Here is an 18222-nt window from a genome sequence, read left to right on the forward strand (position 1 = left end):
AGAGGCACAGAGGCATAGTTGCTGCCTGACCGCACCAGAGTTCCAGGTGTGATCCTGACCTCGGGTGCTGTCTGTGTGGAGTTTGTACGTTCTCCTTGTGACCGCATGGGTTTTCTCTGGGTGCTCCAGTTTGCCCCCACATCCCATAGACGCGCAGGTGTGTTAGTTAATTGGCATCTGTGAATTACCCGCAGTGTGAGGGTGAGAAACAGATAACATGGAACTAGTGTGCGGGTGCGTGGACTCAGTTGGCCGAAGGGCCTGTTACCACGCTCTAAACTAAACTGATTTTCAGAAGGCCTATAATAAGGTGCCACACGTGAGGCTGCTATAGAAGATGAGAGCCCATGGTATCAGAAGGAAATTACTAGCATGGATAGCAGGTTGGCTGGATGGCAGAAGGCAAAGAGTGGCAATAAAGGGGGCTTTTTCTGGCTGGCTGCCAGTGACCAGCGGAGTTCCGCTGGGGTTGGTCCTGGGGCCGCTACTCTTCATGATTTGGAAGAGAGAATTGAAGGCTTTTTGGCCAAATTTGCGGATGATACAAAGATAGGTGGAGGGATAGGTAGTTGTAGAGAAAGCAGGGGCTCTGCAGAAGGGCGTGGACAAGTTGGGAGAGGGGGCAAAGAAGTGGCAGATGGAATACAGTGTAGCAAAGAGTGGAGTCATGCAATTTGGTAGAAGGAATAAAGGCGTAGACTATTTTCTAAATGAGGAGTGAATTCAGAAATCGGAGATTCAGAAATGGAACTTGGGCGTGCTGGTACAGGATTTCCAAAAAGTTAATTTGCAAGTTGAATTGGTAGTAAGGATGGCAAATGCAATGCTAGCATTCATTTTGAGAAGACTAGAATGTAAAAACAGGTATGTAATGCCGAGAGTTTATAAGACACTGGTCCAACATCGTTTAGATTATTGTGAGCAGTTTTGGGCCCCATATCCGAGGAAGGATGTGTTGTCTTTGGAGAGGGTCCAGATAAGGTTTATGAGAATGATCCCAGTAATGATTTGGTTAATGTATAATGAGCGTTTGAAGGCACTGGGGCTGTATTCGCTGGAGTTCAGAAGTGGGGGGACATCATTGAAAGTACAGAATAGCGAAAGGCTTGAATAGAGTGGACGTGGAGAGGATGTTTCCACTAGTGGGAGAGTCTACGACCAGAGACCATAGTCTCAGAATAAAAGGACGTTCCTTTAAAAAGATGGTGGAATTTCTTTAGTCAGAGTGTGGTGAATCTATGGAAATCATTGCCTGTGGAGGCTGTCAATGGATATTTTTAAGGTGCAGATTGATAATATTCTTGATTAGTACAGGTGTCAGGGGTTATGGGGAGAAGGCAGGAGAATGGGGTTGAGGGAAAGATAGATCAGCCATGATTGAATGGCTGTGGCCTAATTCCACTCCTATAAATTATGAAATGATGAACCTCAAGTTTCTTTTGTTGGAATAATGCAAGAAACATACCATCTCCCAAGCAACCCACGTGTCCCAACAGCCAGAATATGCAGGTCCCACAAACGCCTCATCATCCACCTCAGAACCTACAGGACTGTAATGGCACTAAGCCAGCCTGAAGCCTGATGAACAGCCCAAGAAGAGAAAGGAACTTTCAAAGCTGAATGCAGAAACTATGCATTGACGCATGTTTCTCCCATTACTGTACACTTGAACTACTCAAGTTTTAACCACAATTGTAAGTAGTCACTGCAAGTACCCAGTCCAAACAAGTGTCTGTCAATGCATGTTTAGTAGGATATGTTTTTTAAAAAATCGTAATCTGCTCCAGTTTTCCCTCCCTTGAGGCATGTGGTTTCAATAACTCACTGCTGCCATGGTTAGGATCTGTTACCTAGCACACGGTAAATACGAAACTATGCCTGCTTACAGCAGAGGATGAGTCACCTACCCCCAAACACAATACAACAAGTTAAACTAAGACGGCATTGTTCTGTTGAAAAAAAGTTCGTATTCAACATATTGTCAATGCAAACAGTTAACGGCTGGTGGAATTCAATTTCAGTAAATGTAGGTGTTGGTTGTAACATGCAACAAACTGACTGTAGGGTTGCACACTTGGAACATGTTTTTGATACTTTGATCATGTGAACATTGGGTGATGTGGAGGGGTAGAAAAATATCATGCTCAAGATGACAAAACGATCAAAATATGACACCCATAGAAATATCAAGACCGATGTGAAATATTAGGGCTGCTTTGTTGCATCAGAGATTACAGGGCAATTTAATAAAGGTAATAAAAATGATAAAGGACAGGAAAGAGTTTTGAAATGGGTGGGATACGATAATAAAAATGAAGAGAATATGATATGGTTACAATTCTATAGATTGAGAACTTAGAAAAAAAATTGAGTTCTAAATTTACTAAATTTAATGTTGCTTTATTATAGAATAGAATACGTTTATTGTCATTGCACAATACCGTGCAACGAAATTTCATTGCATCTCCTTCGGTTTAAAAAGAACAAACACAACAGCCATTGATTCACATATACACATAATCAGTAAAAATTAATAAATAAGTATTAAAAATATTTTAAAATAATATTTCGCATTATCTTGCACCCCAAATTATATTGTGCTTCCCCAGTGTTCTCTGTTAGAATTAAGTTCTTTTATAGCACATGGGTATAAACTATTTTTTAGTCTAGAGGAGAAGGCAGGAGAATGGGGTAAGGAGGGAGAGATAGATCAGCCATGATTGAAAGGCTGAGTAGACTTGATGGGCCAAATGGCCGAATTCTACTCCTATCCCTTAGGATGACCTTATAATAATAATAATAAATTTTATTTATGGGCGCCTTTCAAGACTCTCAAGGACACCTTACAAAATTTAGTAAACAGGATGCAAAACATGTAAGCGGAATGAAAAAAAACAAAAAATAACGACAAAAAAATAAAAAATAAATAGTAAAGACATCAACAATACACAATTCAAAGACACAATTCAAAGACACAATTCAAAGAGAGAGCAGCAGCAGCTAATCGCGCCAGCGTTCACTCTCCCTTCCGGCAGCCATCTTGGAAACAGAACAATAAGGATCTTTAACATAGAAACATCCCCCCACAATGGTTACCATTATGGGGGAAGGCACAATGTCCAGTCCCCATCCCCAGTTCACCCATAGTCGGGCCAATTGAGGCCTCCACAGTTGCCTCTATGGAGGCCCGATGTTCCAGGCTGTTTTCGCCGGGAGATGGTGCTCCGGCGTCGGGAGAGTCCTCTCAGCGGCTAGGGACTCCAGATGTTGAAGTCAGCGCCACCGCCCGCAGCTGCCCGCTCCGCAGACCCGCAGCTCCGCGATGTTTTTATCGGCGGTCTTCAGCTCACCGGAGCTCCAGCATGGCGACCCAGGCAAGGCATCGCCCGCTCCGCTCCGCGATAGCGCTCCAGCGCTGTGCCGCCGCCGAAGCCGAGGTGCTGGGCGGTCCCCTCGGGAAAACGCCGCTCCAGGCACGCTGGTAGGTCGCGAGGACGGGTCGACGGTGCAGCCCGGAGAAAAGCTGCCTATCCGACCAGACCTAGAAAGTAGTTTCCCCCTACGAAAAAGACGGACAGCTGCTAGCTAGCAGCCATGCCCCAAGATGGCGCCACCTTATGACAAACTTATTTTTTTAAGTTGCATCTCAGGTGTTATGCTAATTTTTGTTCAAGCCCTTTTCAACATGAATATGCGCCCTGCCCTCCATTTTTACAGCTGAAGAGACCAGCTGGCATCCAAAGGACCAAACCTCTAGCCCAAACTGCTCTCTCAATAATCCTTCAGATTTTATATATTTTTTAAACTTAACATTTTTTTCCCTTGCTTGTTTTCTGTCATTAATTCAATTATGCTATCAACTTTAGAATAAATGAAACGTTAATGCCATTTAAAAGATTGTTGCCATTTCATTCCACCAAGCAACCAGACACATTGTTAAATATTTAAAATGAAAGCAGCTACAAGCAGTAAGGATGTAACATTCTGGTTCGAGTTACCAATTTGTTCACTATTGACAAAACATTTGTAGAATGCAAAGTTTCTTTTCCATATTGCTCTCAGAGTCATACAGCCCTTTGGCCCAACTTGCCCATGCCTTGCATCCAGAAGATAGACACAAAATGCTGGAGAAACTCAGCTGGGACAGGCAGCATCTCTGTTGGCAGCATTTCGGGTCGAGAAGGGTCTGAAGATGGGTCTTGACCCGAAATGTCACCCATTTCTCCTCTACAGAGACGCTGTCTGTCCCGCTGAATTACTCCAGCATTGTGTGTCTATTTTCAGTGTAAACAAACATCTGTGTTTCCTTCCTACACTTCTCACTCAGACTTGGATTACTTAGTGGAACCGAGAATGCACATGAAGCCACTCTCTTTAACATACATCCAAACTCGTTGGCCTAGAGATATCTTAACCACAATCATTGTCCTTAATCTTTCCTTTGCTTTCTTTTTTTCCTGTAAGTGATCAGGGACATTTTTTCCCAAGTGGGAGACTCCTCTTACTGCAAACATTATTCACTGATGGAACTTCCCAGCTTCCAGCACCAATCCCAAATTTTCACAGGGACAGTTTTTGGGTCTCCTAGTTTATTGTTACATTAATAAAAGTGGCACAATGGTGTAGTGAGTAGTAGTGCTGCCTCACAGTGCCAGAGACCCATGTTCGATCCTAACCTTGGGTGCTGTCTGCGTTGAGTTTATACTTTGTGACCATATGGTTTCCTCCAGATGATTCCGTTCCCTCTCACTTCCCCAAGGGTTTGTAGATTAATTGCCCCTCGTGTGTGAATAGTGGATGAGAAAGTGGGAATAACAGAGTCGAAACAAATAACTTCAGATGCTGGTTAATACACAAAAGAACAAAGTGCTGGAGTAACTGAGCAGGGCAGGCACCATCTCCAGAGAACTTGGACAGATGACGTTTCGGTTCAAGACCCTGTCCGAAGAAGGGTCTCGACGCAGGATGTCACCTATTCAAGTTCTTCAGAAATGTTGCCTGACCTGCTGTGTTATTTCAGTACTTTGCAACCTTTTGGGGTAACATAGAACTGGTGTGAATGGTTGATTAATGGTTGGTGTGGACTTGGTTGGCCAAAAGGCCTGTTTCTATGCTGTACTTCTAAACTAAGCTAATTAAGATAAAGGAAGCCCAGACAGTTGAAAGCAAAACGTTTACAATTGATGGAAGAAAAATTAAAATCTCTCAGCTTTATTTCCTCTGTTACTTTACAGCCATATATTGCCATGCATACTTGTACGCTTTCCTGAACAAATAAATTATTCAGTATCCAATCGTATTGGTACTGGATCTGCTGGCTCTTTCCTAAATTCTTGATGAGCTACTCAACACTATAAGAGTTACTTGCAAATTAAAGAATGCACCTTTATTTACATAGTATTGTATTACAGGCAGCCACAAAACACTTAACTCAATTGTACCAAATTCATGCACTAACACATATGGCAATGAAGGCATGGATAACCTGCCAGTTTTCTTTTGATGGTGTTGGTCGAGGTGGAAGCAAAGACCAGGATACCAGAACTAAGTATTTATTTGAATAACTCTTCTTCAAAAAGAAGAATAGTTTAACATCTATTGCCAAAGATAGCACACACTCAGTGCTAAACTGAGGTGCCAAATCAGTTTATGCTAGCAAGTCGTGATATGACTCTTTGAGCTAAAGATATCCCAAGGTGAGAGTACTACAAACTGGGATAACTGAAATTTTTTTTTAAATTAAAATAAATTCCCACTACATGCCCATCCCTCGCCATCTCTATATTAAACTGCCTGAAATAAAGATATACACAAAATGCCAGAGTAACTCAATGGGACAGGCAGCATCTCAGGAGAGAAGGAATGGGTGACGTTTCGGGTTGAGACCCTTCTTCAGACTCTGAAATAAAGCTTGGAATGAAAGAGAGAGGCTGGGCGAGAGAGGGAGGAGAGAGTGAGGGAGGTAGGTGAGGGGGGATAGAGCTAGTACGAAAAGAGTGAGGACAAGAGAGTGAGTAAGAGAGCAATTAGTGATGCATTCTCAAAACCTATGCCGACCGACTGGAAGTTTCGCAGTCATCTTCAACCTCTCAAGCTAAGGGCTGAGAACCTCAGCTGCTTTAAAAGGACATCCACAGTGCCAATGAAGAGTAAGATAACATGCCTCAGTGTACTTATGTTCATCGTGACAAAATGCTTCTGGAAGTTAGTTATTATACAAATTTACCTGCTTTAGTACTAATCGTAACCCACTTCAATTCACCTACCACCATAACAGATGCAATCCCGCTGGCTCTCCGCTCTTCAATAGACAACTGGGAGAGCATCTTACTTCAAATCTACATCAATTAAAACTGATTTGAAAACAAGACGCACAGCTTCTGTTTCTGTACTTCTGCAGGGAATGCAATCTTATTTTAATTACAGCCTTGCCCCACCACCACCACAACAACGTGTTCAGACCTTCACACTCCAAAACCCTACCACAAAGCTGTTTGGTTGTGAACCAACATGATAACTAATGGGACTAGAATCACTCTTTGTGCATTCTGGGAGTGCCCTCAGAACTTGGTGGCTGGGGATGGGAAGAGCAGTTAAGGAAGGAGGAAATAGCTTATTTTGGAATCGAAAAGGGTGACTGGAAGATATTGCACATGAACCTTTCATCTCGATAAGGCCCATATCTTTAATTCAGTAAATATCCCAGAAAAGGTTAGTTTTATTTCTAAAAACAAGGTGTCCTTGTACATTAATCACTAAATTTCAATAGAAGGGACGGCAGGAAAGTAAGACAAATGATGTGTTGGACTTTATTGCAATAAGATTTGATCACAGTAATATAGATGGCTTGCACCAAATATATAGGGTACTGGACACATGAAATACAATACATAGGTGTCTGGTCTCCCTACTTATGTAAGAGTATACAATGAATTCACCAGAAGACCTTGCGTTCTTGAGTTTAGAAGAATTAGAAATAATTTTATTAAAACATTAAAATGCTGATACAAACAAGATATTTCTTGCCACTCGAGTGTGCAGAATCATGGTTCACAATCTCAAAGTAAGGTGTCAGCCATTTAGCACAAGGATGAGAATCTTCACCCAGGGAAAGGTGAATTTGGAATTCCCTATCAAGAGCTCCATGGAGGCTGTTGCTACATTGAGACCAGTCAAGTCAAATCAAGAGTGTTTGTTGTCTATGTGTCCCAGATAGGACTGAAATTCTTGCATTGCTGCAGCACAACAGGATATTGTAGTCATAAATACAGATAAGATCAGTGCATCCATATACATATAGATTACTGGATACTGCGGCAGCAGGGAGATGTCGGATTAATTTAGGAAAGTGACAATGTCCAACAAATCAGCAATAATCTTATTGATTTGACTTACTCCTGCTTCTCTTTATTCTCTGTGTAGGAAGGAACTGCAGATGCTGGTTTACACCAAAGATAGACACAAAATGGAGTAACTCAGCGGGACAGGCAGCATCTCTGGATAGAAGGAATGGGTGATGTTTTGGGTCGAGACCCTTCTTCATGATGCTGCCTGTCCTATTAAATAACTCCAGCATTTTGTGTCTATTTTCTCTTTATGCTCATTTGTTTTAGACAACCTAAATAATATAAAATAAAATAAACGCAGAGCAAAACACTGGGGGATAGAAATTATGTTCAGTTCTCCAAAAATCAGCTGCTCTTCACAATCACTCAAGTCAGAGGAAGAACAGCCCTGGCCCAAAGTGCCTGTTGCTTCATCAAATTTTAATTCTCTTATTGAATTTTATCAAATTGGATTTTATCAAATGAATTTTAACCACCAAGCAAACTCAAACTTACGTACCTAAATTGCTTCCATTTGTAATCGATCCCCATGTCTCTAGAGTTGACATCTTTCTGGCTTACTGGCCTTTCATATCTGGACCAGGTAAATGCATGCACGGAAGGCACAGTCAGTAGTAATTAATGCTAAACTGGAAGACAGGTCCACTAGGCATTCCCTTTTTAGTGAAGATCCATAATGCTATTCTAAATCAAGCTTTCTCATAGTGAAAATTTAATCACGTAACAAAATGAATGTTGAAGCATGTATTGACAGATTACTAAGTGAATAAAGAGCATCACATTCCTTTTTCATTATTTTACATTCAAAACTGAAGCATCAAATCCTCACCAGGAATTTAAAAGAAATTCAACATGTGTTTGTAGATTTACTAGAAATGATAAACTGGATTCCAAGGGCAAAATATCAAGGTGAGCTTGGTTGTACTTCACAAAATTGGCACTTGTTCATGGACTTTAAAAGAGAGTGGGAAATGAGTAGATGAGGGAGGGAAATGATTTCCGCAGGTTGAGGCTGCTTGGCAACTGGGATTCAGTTGTAAAATTAGTGCCTGGCCTTTCAACAGTGAGATTAAGCAACACTTCTGCATGGAGACAGGACTGGAAATGTGGAATCAATCCTATAAATAATTGTTATGGGGTCAATCATTTTTTAATGAAATAAGGGGGAAAGGCAGTCGTGTGAAGTTAGATTATGGATCTGCTATCATTTCAGTGAATGAAGAAACAGAGTCAACAAATTAAATGATGTACTTCTATTGCTTTACAAAGCAGTCCTGTTAAATTTCCATCATAATTTGTAGTACACATTGTATCAAAGAATGGACATGGATAAAGGATAAATATTTTGAAAGGCCACCATTGCTATGCAGCAAGTGCTGTTGGAGGGTCTCTGTTAAGACTACTGGTGCTAAACACGGTCTTTTAGTAATTGAATAACCATTGAAGTCTCATTCTCCTGGATGACACACGGATAACGTTGGTTTGATTAAAGTTGCTGCACACCCCAGAATGGAAAAATGCCCTTTAAAAATGCCCTTTAAGGGATGAGATAAGAGAACAAAATTGGTAGAGTAAAATAAATAGCAAATATTGTCTTCAGTCCTGTTGTACGACTGAACATTCACCTGACTGAATGGGTTCACGCATGTATGCCACATACCTGCTAAGGCCTTAATACGAGATCTTTCAAAGAGTCGAGCAGAGCTGTTTTCATTATCCCATTCTTCCACATCCCAGCGATTATTGACATCACTGTACTGCTGCTGAATGTCAATGTTGTCGTAGTCCGTTGCTATTGCCGTCATCCTGCTTTCCTAGCTGCCTCTCAACATTAGCTGCCCTTCACAAGAAGTTCTGGAAATGAAAGAAAATAGAACTTTAGAACACACCAGTTTCCTACCCTTTTCTTGTAAATATACTGCTGAATCTACACAATTTCCATCTTGTTCCACACCAGATCAACATCTGAATAAGACAGCCCCAGCAAATGTGAACTGGGGTGCAAGGCAGGTGCATTAAACTCGATATGGCACAGGAGAGGATAAAATCATCAATGCTGAAACTTCCAACCTGCTCTAAGAAAGCTGTCAGCAACAGAAGAAAGATTCCACCGTACATTTACTTATTTTGTTCTTTCAAGTTTTGTTCAGAGAAATAGTGGGGGGAAAAATCCTCTATCCCTTGGAGCACAGGAGGATGATCTTATAGAGGTGTATAAAATCACGAGAGGAATAGATCGGGTAGATGCACAGAGTCTCTTGCCCAGAGTAGAGGGATTGAGAACCATAGGTTTCAGAGGTAAAGGGGGAAAGATTTAATAGGCATCTGGGGGTATGTTCTTCACACAAAGGGTGGTGGGTTCCTGCCAGAGGCGGTAGCTGAGGCAGCGTTTAGGAATCAATTAGACAGGTACATGGATAGGACAAGTTTAGAGGGATATGGACCAAACACAGGCAGGCGGGACCAGTAACACTTTGGTCGGTGTGGGCAAGTTAGGCCGAAGGGCCTGATTCCAGATTAATCAGTTGTTCACAAAAATAAAAGATGACTTTTAATAATATTTTCACAATACGTTCAGAAATATTACTTGTAATTCTGCTTTTACCCAAATGTCCATCGCCCCACATAAGAAATGTATTTTGTTCTACTATTAGAAGGCCTCATATATCAAAACGACAGTCTTAGAATTAATTAAATGGACCAAGAATTGTGCAACGATTGAAACAATGCAAAAATAGGAAATAAAATACAGAGCTATTCCATATTCCCACATACCCCAATAAACGTTCAACCACTTGCTCATGAAGAATCTATCTAAACCTGTTGAGCAAGTACATTCCAAAGTCTCAGAGAAAAAAAATCACCTCATAGGCCTGCCTTAAATGGACATCTTATATATATATATATATATTAACTTAGGCTCAATTATTCAATGAGGGTCCTTCTCACTCTAAGCTCCAGCAGATAAAAGCCTAATCTATCAAACCTTTCCACACAAGCTACCCAATCCACCTCAGGTATTAGTGTAGTAATCTTTCCCTAACTCACTGTCAATGCATTACCATCCAATCTAAAATAAGGAGACCAATGTGGCAAAACGTATTTGCTATCTGCGTAAATGTACCATAACCTTTTGTATTCAATTCTCCTTGCAATTAAATATAACATTTTGTTAGCTATTTACTGTGATTGCTTACGATCTTTTACTAAAATGGCATGGTCCTTCAGGTATAATTTGTCAAAATTTTGATGTTTCCCATGTAACAATCTCTTTGTCAAAACTTGACCTACTCCACTAACTACATCTCTTTGTAATTCCTTGTGTCCTCTTTGTAACTTTCGATCCGGCCGATCTTCATTCCATATATACAAATTGTAAAATGTTAAAGTTGGCCGACGCCAATCTATGGTACACAACTTCATAACATTTGTCAATCAGAACAAGACCCATTTATGCCTTCAACATTTCCTGCTAGCCAACCAATCTTCTACATGCACCAATATGTTAATGATACAATAGGCATTTATTTTTCAGAATATTTCTATGTTGCAGCCCTATATAAAGTGCTCACTGGAAATCTAAATATACTACTTCCACCAGTTTAGTTTAGAGATACTGTGTGGAAACAGGACCTGCAGTCCACACCAACCACTAATCACCCATACACGAGTTCTACCTGACACACCAAGGCCAATTAACCTGCACATCTTTGGAATGTGGGAGGAAACCGGTGCACCCGGAGAAAACCCACATGGTCACGGTGAAAATGTATAAACTCCATACAGACAGCACCCAAGGTCAAGATCGAACACAGGTCCCTGGCGCTGTAAGGCAGTAATCTACTGCTGCACCACTGTTCTTCTTTAATAACAGCTCAAAGAAACATAATGTATTTCCAAAGTGATTTATTAAAACCACGTTGACCTTGCCCTGTTGACAAATTTTTCACTGCTATAACATCTATTAAAAAGTTTCTAGGATTTTCCTTATGGCAGATGATAAGCTACCTGGTCTGCCATTTGCTTTCCTTTTTGAATACAGGAATTACATTTGTAATTTTCCAATTATTGTTATTTTGAGTTCTGTGAAAATAGGACCAATTTATTTCAAGATCTTATGATGGTCCATCAGGATCGGGAGACCTGTCTTCTACAACTCCCACAATTAGTTCTGTACCACTTTCCTGATGGATATAATGTTCCTGTTTTTCATTTTCCTAGGCCTATTATATAACTTTTATCTTCCATAAGGAAGGTTGATCAAAATATCTGATGTTTCATTTGCTTATTCCTTATTTCCCAATTGTTAATTCCTATAATAACACAACAAGACACTGTATCTACAAAATCAAGGACTTGTGTACAAAGATTACTCAAGCATCTAATAAATGGTTTTATAATGTTCTGAGGCATAAGTTCTATGATGGTAACAGCTAACAAGTTAATCAGAAAGGGAATCTAACAAGGTTTGTAAAGCAGTACAATAATGCTAAAGTTATTTGCATAATTAAATGTTCACGATAAAAAATAGCAGCATCTAAAAGTTGAGTTTATTCTTCATTGAGTAGGAACCACTACATTTGCGGACCATAGTGTTGCCTTGATAAATTATTTTTAGTGGAGTGAGGTAAAAATGTATCTTATATTGAAATAGATACAAAGTCACAGAGAAATGTTAAGTTCAGTTTCCAACATCACTCAGAGATATGAAAAATCTTTTACGATTTATGCCGTTTACTAAATCCTGTGGCAGAAGAAAACCTAAAATTAAATTTCCTACCTCCCTCTTATTCATAACTAATGCCTAGCGTTATTGAGATATAAAACTAAAGCTATGCTGATAAGGAAAGTAAGTATACCAGAAATATATTGCAGATGCCTTCAGCCAGAATAGGTAATTGCTTGACCTTTCCATAACACCAGCATGATGTTTGTGGAATCATTGCCACGTTACAGCTCTAGTATCAAACTGTATGCTGTCAGTTTCTGTACTACCACCTCCCCATCCCCTCCATTTCCTTTTCCCATGCTTTTCCACATGTGCCCTCACATTTTCTCCACTCTCCCAACCTGCCCGCAATCCCACATCTCCCTGATGTTCGCTGTGACTGCTTGTTGCAATGCTCTTATTGTTTCAGGAATAACAGAGTGTAATAGAGCAGAACAAATGAGCCCAGGGACAGAGGGAGTAAGGCTAGCAATGCCAAAAAATTAATTAGTCTTCATCAGAACAAGCAGACTTTGCACAATTTGCCCACTCAGCCAAACGAAACAGAGGCTGTAGAAGATAGGAGCTCACTTTTGAAACTGTACAAACAGGCCTAGCTGCAGGACCAAGTACCATCATTCATTTTTATTGAAGTACAGATAATTTTAACAAGACTACTGTAGCTATCAGCACAATGCAGCAGAGATCAATAGATGGGAGACAAACCACTAAGGGCATCACCTAGTGGCGACCAGCCCACATTTCAGTACAACAGGAAAATCCCATTCACATTTATCTCGTGTTTCAATTGTAATTGCCGACATGAAGGCATTACCAAACATGAATGAACTCAGGCACCTGATCTACTGGTCCATCTCTCATCATCAAGTAGGTGCACTTCTTCTCATCCACTGCACTACATCCTCTAGTTGTTTATCTGCTGACTGCACATCGCTTTCCCTTGCCCCGCAATCCTCACCCCTTAATCGCTTTTTGCTGTGTATCCATACTTCATACTTCCTCCCCTTCCCTCAATACAGTGACTCGTGTCATGCTAAATGCTTCATCCAGGTGTGGGAATTAAAATGCCATAGGTATGTTGGACATGTGGCTGATTTACTTTCACTTCTTTATCTAACTCAACAATAATAACTGCCTGTTTTTTATATTAATGTAAAATATTATACCTGCCAATGTGAACTTAAATATTGAAATGTCTAATAACAGGACCATCGTGAGATTGAGCACATTAAGTGTGGTACACAAAACTACTCTTTATAATGCAACAATCACCAGTGGCAGCCTATAGTGGAGTCAAAATCCAATTCAACTTTCGTTTGAGCAAGTTGGGGATGTGTGCAAGAGATAGGGCAAAAGGAGAAAGGAATAAAAAGTTTGGGGATGTGACAAGAGACAAAGACTAAGAGAGTGGGAAAATATGATACTTCCAAAAACAGTGCAGTACCTTTGAAGCATGGTCACTTTGCAACGCTCTTAGCGCTCAGAAACAGCATTGCAATAGTGACCATATCATCAGTTTTTACAATGGGAAAGATTTGCCTTCATCCCGAAAATCTATGGCCACCTGACCCTGAACTAAATGTTTGCTGCAGCCAGAACCCTGGTGTGAGTTTCAGGAGCAGTATAAGGCCTGGTCCTGACCAAACAGCCCTTGGGATCCAACCCATACTCACAGGTTGTCTACATTGACAGTGAAATCATGGACATCAAGAATAAGTGAAGAAAGTAAATGTAAACATTTCAAGAGAGTTTATTGTCATGTGTCCCTGATAGGACAATGAAATTCTTGCTTTGCTTCAGCACACCAGAACATGGTGGGCATGAATACAGAACAGATCAGTGTGTCCATATACCATTATATAAATATATACATGACTTATTCATTTATTCATAGGCGAACTGCAGTGTGATGATTTTAAAACTAAATAAGCATATCTACACACTAAAGGCAATCAAATAACATCACAAAGATTGCCTGGACTTGAGAGGCTGAGCAAGGGGGAAAGGTTGGGCAGGTTAGGACTTTATCCCTTGGAGGCAGGGTGCTCTTATAGAGGATGCAGGGGGATCTTATTCCCCCCCATGATATCATGGGGGGAATAGATAGTCTGAATGCAGTCTTTTACCCAGAGTGGGTGATTCATAAATAAGAGGACATTTAAAGTGAAAGGGACAAGATTAATCAAACCTGAGGAGCAACGTTTACATGCAGAGGCTGGTGGGTATATGGAATGAGTTGTCAGACAAGGTAGATGAGTCCGATACTATAATAGCAATTAAAAGAAACTTGGACAGTTACCTGGACAACTTATGAACAAGAATTTGAGGATGTTATTAGATGAGTAAAGAATGTTATAACAAGGCCGTCCATTTTTTTTACTAAAATGAAGATTGTATTTTAGTTTCTTGCATTCTTTAGTTCTTAATGTTTCTTAAACTTTGAATTGTATTTGCTTCTTGTAAGTAAATTGAATGGTGAATTGTACTTTGTGGTTTTGACCACTAAATGGCACTGTAGCCTACATATTCGTGAGTTAATTGGTCCGAAATATGTCTCAGAAAAATTCACCATTGAAAACCATAATTTAATATTTGAACGTCTAATATTGAACTGAATGATTGCATGCATCTGGTTTCATGTGTACATTTGTTTTACAGCCTCCATGATTATATGTGCCATTTGGTGCAAGATTCATTTAGTTAAGAGTTTGGGTACTTTTACATAGTGGATACAGTTATACTCTCCCAAATAATTAAAATAATCATTTGAAGATTAAAATTTCAATTATTGTTCCGTGCCTTAGCTTTTCAACCAGACATTAATTATCAGCACTGGAATTTCAACAAATTCAATGATATTCTCCATTCACAAAGTCCCATGTGCATCATTATGGGACTTGACTGATATAGAGACTGGATTCATTGCGCAATGTTGCAGCATCTCCAACCTGCCTTTCAGTGTGACCTTATCACTAGCATCCATCTATACATAGCTTTCAGCTGCAGTCCCAATGGTATCAACCTACATTCATATTGCTCATTGTCTCCAATTTTTTTATTAAATAGGCGTCACTTCACAATCGTGCATGGGTTTAGAAAATAAAGCAGCCACTTAATTATCATATTATAACATTCTAATAAAATATTGCTGAGGAATACAATATTTAAGGACACACAACTAATTTGATTTTCTACAAGTTACATGGATGCACACGAGTAAGATAATATGGAAAAGATTCAAAAATAGTTTTGTGTATGAATACATTCTCAATCATTTCATTTTCCTGTAATTCCTTTTACTGCCTCAACCTCACAGGATGTGTGTATTCTTCTAAGCCTGGCCCTTTGCACACATTAGATTTAGACAATAGATAATAGACAATAGGTGCAGGAGTAGGCCATTTGGCCCTTCGAGCCAACACTGCCATTCAATGTGATCATGGTTGATCATCCCCAATCAGTACCCCATCAGTTTAATGGCTCCAAAACTCTGGAATTCTCTCCTTCTTCCTTCCCTTTTGAGATACACCCTAACGTCTCTCTCTCTCTCTCTCTCTCACTCTCACTCTCACTCTCACTCTCACTCTCACTCTCACTCAATTGACTTTTTAGTCATTTGTCTTAAAAGCATAAATAGATCAGGATGACATTGAAGCTGCATTGTGGAAACATATTTTGATCTGAGCATTGCTTTTAGAATGTTATTCCAACATATGCCTTCAGATTTCAATCTGGTAGTTCATCCTTCAATACTAATAAATGATTCATAAAATGGCAGCTATTTGCTACACTAGGTCATAAATCCTACTAAAAAACATTTTTAAGAAACATTCCTTTTTCATCCTTCATGTTATTTGCTAACAATCGGCATTAATGTAAGTTAAAACATCCTTAAAATGTTAAGAAATACTTTATCCAATGGTTATCTATAAAATGTTCTATAGATTAATTTGATGCGTTAGTGAGCATGGTGGCGCAGCAGTAGAGTTGCTGCCTTACAGCGCTTGCAGTGACAGAGACCCGGGTTCGATCCCGACTATGGGCGCTGTCTGTACAGAGTTTGTACGTTCTCCCAGTGACCGCATGGATTTTCTCAGAGATCTTCGGTTTCCTCCCACACTCCAAAGACATACAGGTAAGTAGGTTAAATGGCTTGATAAAAGTGTAAATTGTCCCGAGTGTGTGTAGAATAGTATTAAAGTGCGGGGATCGCTGGTCGGTGCAGACTCAGTGGGTCGAAGGGGCTGTTTCCGCACTGTTTCTCTCAAACTAAGATGCTTAGTTTCTCTCAAATTCTTCTTCCAGTGTGAGAAAGCATGAACGTGCATGAAGTATCTTTACATAAATAATTGAAGATATCTCTGCATTATATCTCCAGATGCCAGTGCCTAGCAGCTTTGCAAGAGTTAATTCCTAGTAGTAGGTAGTAACAAGTTTCACATTGCAGAAAGAGATTAGCACTTCCGGTGGCGCTGGTGCCAGCAGCCTCCACCTTCAGCCCGGTATCTTTTTGTTTTTTGTTTTTTTAGTTATGTTAAAGTGTGTTTTTTATGTTTTTTTAAATGTCTTTATGTGGGGGAAGAGGGCACGGTAAGGGGGATACCGTCCTTCGGTCGCTTCCTGGAGAGGACGCAACTATTATTCGAGTCGCGTCCTTACCCCCCCAGCGGCCTACCTACTGGATTGGCGCGGCCTTTCTTGCCGGGATCGACCAGAGCTCCAGCAGCGGCGGGACAGCGCTGTAACATCGCGAGGCTGGCGATGCCTTACCGGGGATCGCCGTCTGGAGCCCGGAGTGCTGGACCTGCTGCACCGACATCATGGAGCTGCGGTTTGCGGAGCTCCCAACGCGGGCGGCGCTGATCAACAACGCGGGGTCCTGCGACTCCGCCCGGCTCGGCCTGTGGACTCGGGAGCTGCGGACTCCGGCTGCGGGAGGCGGCTGATCAGGAGGTCCGGGCCGCTGAGGAGGAGGATGTTCACCGTCGGGGGTCGGGGATCGGCGTCGGCGTTCCACCAGCCCGGCGTGAGGGCCTGAACATCGGGCCGCCCGGTGCGGCGACTGCGGGTGCTCGGAAGGCCCAGACCACGGATGAACATCTGGGAAGATCGGAGGGGAGGCTGGCTGGACTATGGTGCCTTCCTCACCTTGGTGCCACTGTGTTATGTTGTGTCGTGGACTTTCTGTGTTTGTGCTTTTCTTTTTTTTAAATTCAATTTTATTTTTAATATGTTTTATTATTTATTATTAATTTATTTTTATGATACTGCCTGTAAGGAAAATTCATTTCATTGTCTCTAATTGAGACAATGACAATAAATTTGAATACAATACAATACTTAACCACCTTTCATTGCTGTTTTTATGGTTTCAAGAACACCAAAATAATGCTTACTACATTCAATAAAATAAACATGACACTATAAGTGACAAACATCCATACAAACAGGTTGCTCAGATACTGCAGGCATTTTTTTTAAACAATGCAATAATCCATTGCTTAAACTTGTATGTGTATTTTCATGTAGTCTTGTGTTTTTAGCAAATTGTTGTTTAGATTTTTTTTTGGAACAAGAGCCGGGATGTTCAAGCATTGTACATTCAAGCAGATTCATATAATATGGCTCACAAATTAAAGGATTACAGAAATAAATTCACCATTCACAAATCTTTTTCCTTTCTATACATTTCAATGAGAAATAAACCCATGCTGACTGAATCAAACGGTTCCAAGATTTCTCAGCCAAGAATCACGACTGTACTGTTTAATCAAACCTATTTAAAGAAAAATGTTGACACAAGAAACTGCAAATGCTGGAAAACTTGCTCGAGTAACACACAAGTCAAGCAGCATGAGGGGGCAATGGTTTGGGTCAGAATCATTCAGATCGATTGGATAAGGGGAAGAACGCTAGAAAGGAGATGTGGAGGCAAAAAAAAATAAAGCTGGCAAGTGATAGGTGGAAGGTACACAAAAAAGCTGGAGAAACTCAGCTGGTGCAGCAGCATCTATGGAGCAAAGGAAATAGGCAACGTTTCGTGCCGAAACCCTTCTTCAGACAGTGATAGGTGGATACAGGCAAGGTGTGGGAAGGAGGTGTGGACTGGCAGATGGATGGAGCAAGTGACAAAAGTTGGAGGTGACA

At 40.6% G+C, this 18222-nt stretch overlaps 1 protein-coding gene across 4 annotated transcripts in view; it reads right to left on the reverse strand.

Moving 5' to 3' along the window:
- sptbn1 (spectrin beta, non-erythrocytic 1) overlaps window positions 1-18222 on the reverse strand; it is a 190046-nt gene that overhangs the window by 113589 nt on the left and 58235 nt on the right. For all 4 annotated transcript variants that reach the window (XM_033025218.1, XM_033025219.1, XM_033025221.1 and 1 more), the window contains one exon: window positions 9007-9200. In XM_033025218.1, coding sequence (XP_032881109.1) covers window positions 9007-9151 — 145 coding nt within the window. In that variant the 5' untranslated portion in view covers window positions 9152-9200. The remainder of the gene's footprint in view (window positions 1-9006; window positions 9201-18222) is intronic.

The sequence above is a fragment of the Amblyraja radiata genome, chromosome 8, assembly GCF_010909765.2.
Source record: "Amblyraja radiata isolate CabotCenter1 chromosome 8, sAmbRad1.1.pri, whole genome shotgun sequence".
Lineage (NCBI taxonomy): Eukaryota > Metazoa > Chordata > Chondrichthyes > Rajiformes > Rajidae > Amblyraja > Amblyraja radiata.